At 43.8% G+C, this 10,115-nt stretch overlaps 1 protein-coding gene across 1 annotated transcript; it reads right to left on the reverse strand.

Moving 5' to 3' along the window:
* Window positions 1-6,652: 6,652 nt before the first annotated feature.
* Window positions 6,653-9,310, reverse strand: rap2b (RAP2B, member of RAS oncogene family). The gene is made up of 2 exons (XM_084408482.1): window positions 8,343-9,310; window positions 6,653-7,347 (listed from the first exon to the last, which is right to left on the reverse strand). The coding sequence occupies exon 1, from the start codon at window positions 8,933-8,935 to the stop codon at window positions 8,387-8,389; it is 549 nt and encodes a 182-aa protein (XP_084264608.1). The 5' UTR covers window positions 8,936-9,310; the 3' UTR covers window positions 6,653-7,347; window positions 8,343-8,386.
* Between the last annotated feature and the right edge of the window lie 805 nt (window positions 9,311-10,115).

Genomic DNA, 10,115 nt, shown 5'->3' on the forward strand with positions numbered 1-10,115 from the left:
AGCGATTCCCAAACTGTGGTCCGCGGACCACTAGTGGTCCGTGAGGGTACTGCAAGTGGTCCATGGAAAGGCAAAATTAAATATAAAATTATATATTTTTTTATCTTCATTTTACCAGGAAATTCACATAAAAAAAGTAAAAAGAATATGTAGGCCTATATTGATGTAACATTTTAATTAAATTGTCAAGTTATTGTGTGATTACATAAAAAGCCTAGTGGTGTTCGGCCGTGACATTCAAGTTCAGTGCCGTTAGAACCACAACATTGGTTCGGTGGATAGCAACAGGTTCTCTGAAGAGAAAAGAGCAGAGGCAAATATGTTCTCATTATCACATCACACGCATAGCCTTTAATGGTGCGTTTACACCGGACGAAATTTCGCTTCAAACTTTTGTTTTTACGCGCGTCAATTTCGCTCTTGACGCGCAAACTGATACAAAGTGGTCAAGCGTATCACTAGGCGCGAATTTGACATATGATCCCTTTTTGAATTTGACGCGCTATTCGCGTCCGGTGTGAACGCACAGTTAGGCATAGGCAGTTTATATGAAACGAAATGTTTATAAATGGAATGAATAAGGCCTGTTATTATTTTAATTTCCATTTAGTTTCTTGATCTCGCGTTTCTGAAATGTTTTGCGGATGTGCTGTTAAGTGGACAAACTAAAGCCTAGGTACTTTTTGAGGACTTGTAAAACTCTTAAGATTAATAATCCCCTAAAATCACCAAAGGTTTTGAAATGTTGACTATATTCCAGTGTTCTTATTACTGTATAGATTTCATACTCCATTGCAATGGAAATAAGCCTGTTGTTCAAATGAACCTGATTATGCCCTCGGGCGCTTGAGTAAATAAATAAATAAAATATGTGGCAGCCGTTGTGTGCAGTAAACTTTCTTTTAACAAGCCTGTTGTACTGATGTGATGACCAATGATAGTTTTAGAGCTAGTAAGCCTATTTAGAGGTGCAGATTAATTCAGGTAGGACTCTGTGTAGACATATTTTATTATGTGTATTATGAGGTGGTCCGCGAAAATTCTTGATTACAAATAGTGGTCCACACACACAAAAAGTTTGAAAACCCCTGGCCTACAGGACCTCACAGAAACCACTCACACAAGGAGAAGTCCCCGATCACTTCCTACATCCAACGCACATGGCACTCTTTAGCGTCAATATGAGACGCAGATAGCTTTGTTCGGTTATGGCTAGGTTAGGTCTGGGGTAGGGTTAGGGTTAGACCGCTAGGAGGCGCCTTTTGGCCCATATCTATCTGCGTCTCATATTGACGCTAAAGTAGTGATCTCAAACTCAATTCCTGGAGGGCCACAGCTCTGCACAGTTTTGCTCCAACCCTAATCAAACACAGCTGATCCAGCTAATCAAGGTCTTCAGGATTACTTGAAACTTCCTTGCAGGTGTGAGTTGGAGCTGGTTGGAGCTAAACTGTGCAGAGCTGTGGCCCTGCAGGAATTGAGTTTGAGACCACTGCGCTAAAGGGTGCCATGTGCGTTGGATGTAGAAGAAATGTCAAAAGCGTCAGTATATGACGCCTTGGGATGAGAACGGGCTGACACACTCAAAGAAAACCAGAGAGACTGTAAAGTTCTGGATGTGGACTTTCGACAGCGCTTTACAAAAGAACGGTTGCGTAAACAGCAGTTTCTGGAGAAGTAGAGAAAGTGAAGAAACGCAACAGGAAAGAGAGAAGCGTCTGTAATCTTTCACCTTCTTTCCTGCGGATGAACAGAAACGAGGACTTGCATTACTGAATTACTTCCCTATTCGCAGAAACCTGCTCAGCAAAAGAGCCGTGACTAAAAACAAACAAGCAGCTGTCAATCATAACCACAGCACTGATGAACACTATAATAACCCTCTCTCTCATCGAGGCTCGAGTGGAAGCTGTGGAATCTCGTCACACAAACGTTTGTTATAAATGTGTTCAACTAATTAGTTTTTATTCCAGCTGAAAGCACATTAAATGAGCAAACGCATGAGTGTGGAGTCATATGGTGTGTTCAGGGAAGCATGTGTGTGTGGATTCAGGGCATGTCACCACATGTCAGACTTGGCTCTGTCGAGTTCTCCGGCATCACATGACCTCTGGCCACCGTGTCACATGACCTCCGATCGCCATGTCACATGACCTCTGGCCCAGTCAGAGCCCAGGGGCCTTTGTCTGCAAACAATGACTGACAAGAGAAATGCCAGCAATGCTGTCGTTTACAAAAACTCCTGAATATCTTCATGACACACTGAAATGATCTCTTCTATATCTTAAAGAATCACAAAAATACAAGAAAGCCTCATTAGTTAATGCATTAATTAATGATCTATACATCTGCTCCCACACTTATTAATCGTTGTTAACGTTGATATGAATGCAACTGTTGATTGTGTTCATGTTAGCTCAGGTCCATTATTAAACTGCATGACCAGATTCATCTTTTGATTTTAATAATGTAGCCTTTTAATAAATGTTGAAATGAACATTAATGCTTCTTTTTCATTGTTAGTTAACTAATGTAAACCTGATTGAAAAGTGTTGCAAATTCCAACAATGTGAGACGATTGAAAATTACTCCATTTCTACCAAATTATCAGCATAACTGAAGATTTGAAGTCAAACCAAAATAACATTGAGAATATTTTTCATAAGTTTCCCAAATAATGTCGTTCATCAAAGGAAACCAAAACTAAACGTTCACATGGTCAGTGCATTAGTGAACTATAAACCGAGGACTATATTAAACACATGATAAAATAGGAAATTTATTATAAACTATTTTGGGAACACTTCACAGTAAGGTAGTAGTTAATGTTGATTAATGCGTTAAATGACACACACTAATGATGAGCAATACATTAGTTATTGCTCATTTATATTGACAGATAATGTTCATATAGGCTAGCTCAGGTCCATTAAATAACATTAACAACTATTGATTGTAATTATGTATAAGTAAATGCTGACATTAAGTAAGATTAATAAATGCTTTATAAGTATTTTTCATTGTCAGTTCATGTTATTGAATGTTAACAGAAGGAACCTTGTTGTGAAGTTTTCCGTAGCCTATTTTATGCCACAATCTTTCATAAAACTGTGTTTCTTCGGGACTCGAGCGCCTTCATAAACACCTGACGACCCAGAGAAGAACAGCTGGAAGTTATTCTGCGGGAGTGGCGTGTGTGTGTGTGTGTGTGAAGCAGAAGATTGTCCATCTGAACTCCAGAGAGGAGCCACACCCTGTGAGACAGAAACACACTGAACTCGCTTCACTCTCTGTCCTTTTGTCTGCTGTTTCACTCCAGCTTCTCTCCGATTCATACATGAATTCTATCCTCATTTCCAAGCCTGCAGCTGTTGACATGTTCAATAAACATCGAGCAGAACAAAACTCCCAGGCTTCACAGCGGGAAGGTTAAAGCACACATAGGAAACGAGAGGAAGGCTGTGTGTGTGTGTGTGTGTGTGTGTGTGTGTGTGTGTGTGTGTGTTTGGACAGGCCTTCGTATGAAAGAGCTTTACTGCAGTGGACAAGCCCGGACGGATCGGCAGCAGGAATGAGAACAATGACTGGAATCCCAGGGTTTTCCCAGATCTGAGCCTGCAGGCACGAGCGAAGTCTCGCGAGACTCAGACACGCGCACACACACGCGCGCGCGCGCACACACCTCAGCGATGAATTATTCAAACACGGTTTGCCTTCATGTCTGGATGAAACCCAAACTCAAGTACAACAGTTATAAACAGGTTTCGATTACTTGTGCAAAAGGAAATGTGTCATGTGGCAGAGATGCCGCTTCTGTCATAAGACTCATAACTGTTTGTTTAGCACAGCAACCGAGGCATTATTGGCCTCACATCATTCTCTCACACATATGCGTCTGAACTTTCAAATTGTTTACACTTCATTGTACAGTGTCCTTGTTACACATCACATATGCGTACTGTAGTAAACACAGTAAATTATCCATAATTGCATGCAACTAACTCTTAACCAAACCCTGCAAGTACATGTAGTTCAGATAATATCACTTAGCTCTTAAAGGAATAGTTCACTTCAAAATGAAAACTCCATTTACTCTCCCTCAAGTTCTTCAACCCTGTGTGAGTGTCTTTCCTCTGCTGAACACAAAAGATGATATTTTGAATAATGTTTGTGACCAAACAGTAGTTGGACCCCATTGACTTCCATAGTAGGGAAAACAAAAAAACAAAAAAACAAACCTATGGCAGTCAATGGGGTCCAACGACTGCGAAGCCGCTTCATCTGTGGGTCGAAACGCCTCGAGGGACAGTAAATGATGACAGAAACTTCATTTTGAAGTGAACTATTCCTTTACATGTGCAACTGTAACAAGGACACATTAAAATAGAGGGTTACACTTTATTTTAAGGTGTCATTGTTACAGTGTAATTATATATTTAAGTACTGAGTAATATTAAGCAACATGCACTTACTATAGGGTTAGGGTAGGCTGAGGGTTAGTTGCGTGTAATTATGCATGATTTACTGTTATTACTATGGTAAGTACATGTAACATATGTGACAAGGACTCTGTATAATAAAGTGTTACCAAATAAACCCTGTAAGAGTCTCTGATGTGGAGTAGAGGACATGAGTCAGTCTGACCGATGAACAGAAGATGCTGAACTAAACCCTGAAAATCAGAGCCGATGACGACAGCGCTGCGGGAAAGAGACATGCACACAGAAACAACACCCACACACACTCTCAAGCTGTGCTGCAACGCTTCCTGCAACACACACACACACACACCAACACACAAGAGAGCTCCACAGATCCACAGGCGATCAGACTGGAAATATGTGCATGTTTGTGCTGGTTTTACAGGCTTGGCCAGTCACTGTCATTCAGAAGCAGCTTCCTGCAACACACACACACACACACACACACACACACACACACACACTGCGGCCCTTTAAACAGAGAAGCACATCTCAGGTCACATGACTCTGACACCAGAAGACCTGTGACGGCACAAACTGACCACAGATCAGCTGATCCGTGACTCAAACACTTCAACACAAGCGCGCACACACACACACACACACACGCATCGGGAAGTGAAACTCGACCCGCCGAGAGGCGCTGGAGAGAGAGAACGAGGAGGAAAGTGTTCGTTCTGAACTTCCTCTGCTTTAAACATGTCAACATCGCATCAGGGTTACAGGGATCGTTCATGCAGATGTTCAGTTCACTCGCCCTCATCATGCCTGTGGCTGGGTCTGGGTCTGGGTCTGTCTCTGGGTCTGGGTCTGGGTCTGGGTCTGTCTCTGTCTCTGGGTCTGGGTCTGGGTCTGTCTCTGGGTCTGGGTCTGGGTCTGGGTCTGGGTCTGTCTCTGGGTCTGGGTCTGTCTCTGGGTCTGGGTCTGGGTCTGTCTCTGGGTCTGGGTCTGTCTCTGGGTCTGGGTCTGTCTCTGGGTCTGTCTCTGGGTCTGGGTCTGTCTCTGGGTCTGGGTCTGTCTCTGGGTCTGGGTCTGGGTCTGGGTCTGTCTCAGGGTCTGGGTCTGTCTCAGGGTCTGGGTCTGTCTCTGGGTCTGTCTCTGGGTCTGGGTCTGGGTCTGTCTCTGGGTCTGTCTCTGTCTCTGGGTCTGGGTCTGTCTCTGGGTCTGGGTCTGTCTCTGGGTCTGGGTCTGTCTCTGGGGCTGGGGCTGGGTCTGGGTCTGTCTCTGGGTCTGTCTCTGGGTCTGGGTCTGGGTCTGTCTCTGGGTCTGTCTCTGGGTCTGTCTCTGGGTCTGGGTCTGTCTCTGTCTCTGGGTCTGGGTCTGTCTCTGGGTCTGGGTCTGGGTCTGTCTCTGGGTCTGTCTCTGTCTCTGTCTTTGGGTCTGGGTCTGTCTCTGGGTCTGGGAGGCAATGGGGTCCAAAACCGTTTAATAACCTCGTTCAGGAGGAGACGAGGGCGAGAGAAGGACGACAGCAGCAAAGTTAACGTGAACTGACCAACAACATGTTTCAGAAACACTTTACAATAAGGCTCATTAATTAACATGAACTAAGAATGAACAATACTTCTGCAGCTTCAGTTAATATTCATGTCAATATGAATACGTTATTAAAATCAAAGGTTGTATTAGTTAACATTATTAATGCTCTGTGAACTAACATAAACACAGATTAATAAATACTCTCAGAGCTCATTGTTAGTAAATGCTGTAACTATTGAACCTTAATACTGTAAAGTGTGACCAATGTTTCTGAAAGTACAAATGAGCCCCAGCGAGGCCACCGGCGCCCGGCTCAGTGGACCGTACAGTAACCCGTACAGTAACCCGTGTGGGACGCAGGAATGGAGCACAGCGATACTTCACACACGTGTAATTATGTGATGTTCAACATGCTATTTCTAAACCCTGACCAAACATTCCCGGCATGTGTTTTACAAGAGGAGTGTGTCTTTCAGGCCCTCGAGTCACATGACCCAGCACTGCAACCTTCATTCCCAGACCCATCCCAACACCGTACGTGTTTACAGGATCACCACAGTGCATTAAACACGGTCCGTCCCTAGAGATCGGACCCGTCAATCAAACGATGCGTGATTAGGGTTACGAGGTTTGCATTCGTTCATTCTCACCACGGACTGAGAGGAGGGCAAACAACACACGGTGCATGAGGATGTTTTTTAAAAATGCATGTATTAAAAGTCTCTTTAAAACAATCAGACAGCTGTTAAAACGCTAGTCTGAAATTAAACGTACAATCAGATTAGAATTTCAATGGTACATCACATTTGTTAAAAACAAAACAGATCTGATTCAAAACTGGTCTGGAGACAGTGGTCTGTGGCGTTGAGTCTGAGGGCTTCGGTACCTGTGTCGTACATGAGGAGGAAAGCCAAGAAGATTTTTACTCAAAACAACGTTCCTTTAAAGCGTCGTCCGGCCCCAGAAACCATCAGCAAGCGTAAGTGTGTGTGTGTGTGTGTGTGTGTGTGTGTGGATGTCCTCGCACCGAGACTCCTCGCAGGTTGGCACTAAACTCAGCTTTTCGGAAGGCACTCGACGCGACGGTGACGTAAAGATCCTCGCGTCAGAACAGTAAATAAGTCCTCGTGCAGCGCTCAGGGAGGAGGAAGTGGTTTCAATACTTTAGAAGATTCACAACAAACAGAGTCGATCCTCCCGTGTGTCTCAGAGGTCCACGTTTTTGGGGTTTAAGTTCCAGTTGAGAGTGCAAGACACTTGTGTTGACATCAATGACATCTTCGCAGAATTCCTGAAGAGTGATCCACTATTCCACGGCTCCTCTTCCTCATCTTCTTCTTCCTCGTGAGGAGACGCGTAGCTCAACAGAACAGAAATCCTGCAACACCTCCAAGATAAAATAAAAACAATTACTAGCACTGGTCTGTGTTGCAGACGACAACCCCCCCCACACACACACACACACTCACAAACCCCTCAAGTGCCAAATGTGTTGGTTTGTCTATATTCATATAATCTCAGAACATTCAAGTATTCTGTCATGTAAACACTGGTTTAATATTCTTTTGTCGTGTGCAAGACATGGTAGGGACAGTTCACACAAAACTGACAACTCTGTCATCGTACGCGTTGATAGTGTGAGCGAATCATGACAGAATCTTCCTTTTTGCCCGAATTGTCTCCGTAAATATACGGACGTCCATTTCCACCACATAAGAAGAACAAAATCATACTTTGGTAAATCTTAATTATGACATAAGTCGAAATTAGGAGATAAAAAGTCGCATCTGAGATCGAAAGCAAAAATTAGGAGATAAAATGTTGAAATTGCCATACTAAATCAACATTTTGACATACCAAGTCATAGTTTTGACTTTTTTCATTATTATGACATACCAAGTCATAGTTTTGGCGTCTCATACTTATGACATACTAAATCATGTAATTGAAATCGAAAGTCAAAATTGACATACTAAGTCATAATTATGAGACACTAAGTATCAAAATGATGTTCAAAATCAAAACTGACATACCAAGTTGTAATTTTGACAAAATCGAAATTGAAAGTCATAATAATGAGAGATTAAGTAATAACGATGACACAAAACGCACTTGGCATATTAAGACTAAAAAATATCGCAATTATGAGATAAAAGGATGACATTGTGTCTTTTATGTCAATGAATTCCCACAATTTTGAATTTTACGACTTTTAAAGTCCGCATCTCGAACTGTCGTCTCGCGCGCGTGACAGTGTTTATGTGTGGTGGACTCGCGGCGTTCCACACTGAATGTTTGTGACGTTTGTCTTCGAACTTCGCGCGCTCGCTGGTTCGTCGGTTGGTTCTGGCCGTTACTGCCGCGAGGCTCTCTCTCACTCACCATGGCAACAGACGAGAACAAGCACCGAGCAACGGCGCCCGTGTTTAGAGGATCACGCAGGAGCAGCACTGATCGCCTCCGCCGGGCGTCGACGCGTAGTTCATCTGCCGCACGATCTCCGCGAACAGCTCGTCCACAGAACCCTTGTTTTTAGCCGAGGTCTCCATGAACGGGCAGTTCCACTCGTCCGCCAGGGCTTTGCCTTCCCCGGAGGAGACCTCCCGCTCGCCCTCCAGGTCCACCTTATTCCCCACCAGGATCATCGGAACCCGCTCGTAGCGCTTGACCCGGATGATCTGGTCCCGCATGGGCTTGATGTCCTGGAAGCTCTGCTGGTTCACCAGACTGTAAACGAGGATGAAGCCCTGTCCGTTCTTGATGTACAGGTCTCGCATTGAGGCGAATTGCTCGGTACCGGCGGTGTCCAGGATCTCCAGAACCGACGGCGACGAGTCCACCTCGATCTCCTTGCGGTAAAAGTCCTCTATCGTCGGGTCGTACTTCTCGATGAAGGATCCGGTGACGAACTGCACGGTTAGCGCGGATTTTCCCACGCCACCGGAGCCCAACACGACCACTTTGTATTCTCTCATGGCTCCTTCAGCACGGGCACGGGCACGGTCTCTCGGTCGCGCGTGCGTGCGCGCTCTCTCTCTCTCTGGTCTGAAACGCGCCGCGTGCACCCGCTTTGGGCTCAATCCGCATGAATCTGGTCCAAACTCCGGGTTCGGGCGCGCGGCCGCGTGTGCTCCTGCTCGAAGCGTGTTCTGCGGTGAGAATGAGCTCGATTCCGCATCAGAAGCGCATCGTGCTGGAGCTTGTTCCGTGTCTCCGCGAGAGATCAATGCGTCTATCTCTCTCTCTCCCTCCCTCTCTCTCCACAGCTCGCTCTCTCTCTCTCTCTCTCTCACACACACATACACACACACACGCGCCGCGCGCACTCTTCCTGCCCACCGTGCGCAGCGCGTCACGAGCTGACGTCACCAGCCGAGCGCTTCTTAAAGGCACAGTCACGCAAACAATGACTTGTTGATGTCCAGTCACGGTACTTATTTACACAGAATGGAATTTCCATTTCTGCCAAATAAGGAAAAAATAATAATGCTTTACGCAATTTGAAATTATGACATACTAAATTATATGAGATGAATGTAAAAAAATCAAGTCCATTATGTCCATATAATCGAAATTATGACACGAAAAGTCATAATTATGACATAAAAAGTCCGAATTATGACATACATACTTAATTATGAGGTTAAAAAGGCGAAATTATTAAATAAAAAAGTTGTAATATGACATAGAAAGAAATGATGACGTACTAAATTATAATTATGACATGGCAAGTCGAAATTTGGACATACTGACTAAATCATATGATAGGAAAGTAAAAATTATGACAAACACTTAAGTCCATGTCCATATAACAGAAACTATGATTTGAAGTCATAATTATGACATAAAAAGTCAGAATTGTGACATCCATACTTAATTATGAGCTTAAACAGTCGAAATTGTTCAATAAAAAGTTGTAATTATGACATAGAAAGAAATGATGACGTATTAAATTATAATTATGACATGGCAAGTCGAAATTTGGACAAAAAGCATGATACAGATACAGTTACGACAAATAATGAGATGAAAAGTCGAAATTATGACATTAAACGTCAAAATTATGTCATAATTATAATTTACCAAAACATGATTGTTTTCCTTATGTGTCACAACAGTAGTGGTGTGTGGACAACACAAACTGTGTCAAAGCAG

Source organism: Rutilus rutilus (genome assembly GCF_951802725.1).
Source record: "Rutilus rutilus genome assembly, chromosome: 5".
Classification (NCBI taxonomy): Eukaryota; Metazoa; Chordata; class Actinopteri; order Cypriniformes; family Leuciscidae; genus Rutilus; species Rutilus rutilus.

Bases quoted from the DNA above. Each gene is read 5' to 3' on its own strand.
- rap2b (XM_084408482.1), bottom strand. From the start codon at position 8,935: ATGAGAGAATACAAAGTGGTCGTGTTGGGCTCCGGTGGCGTGGGAAAA.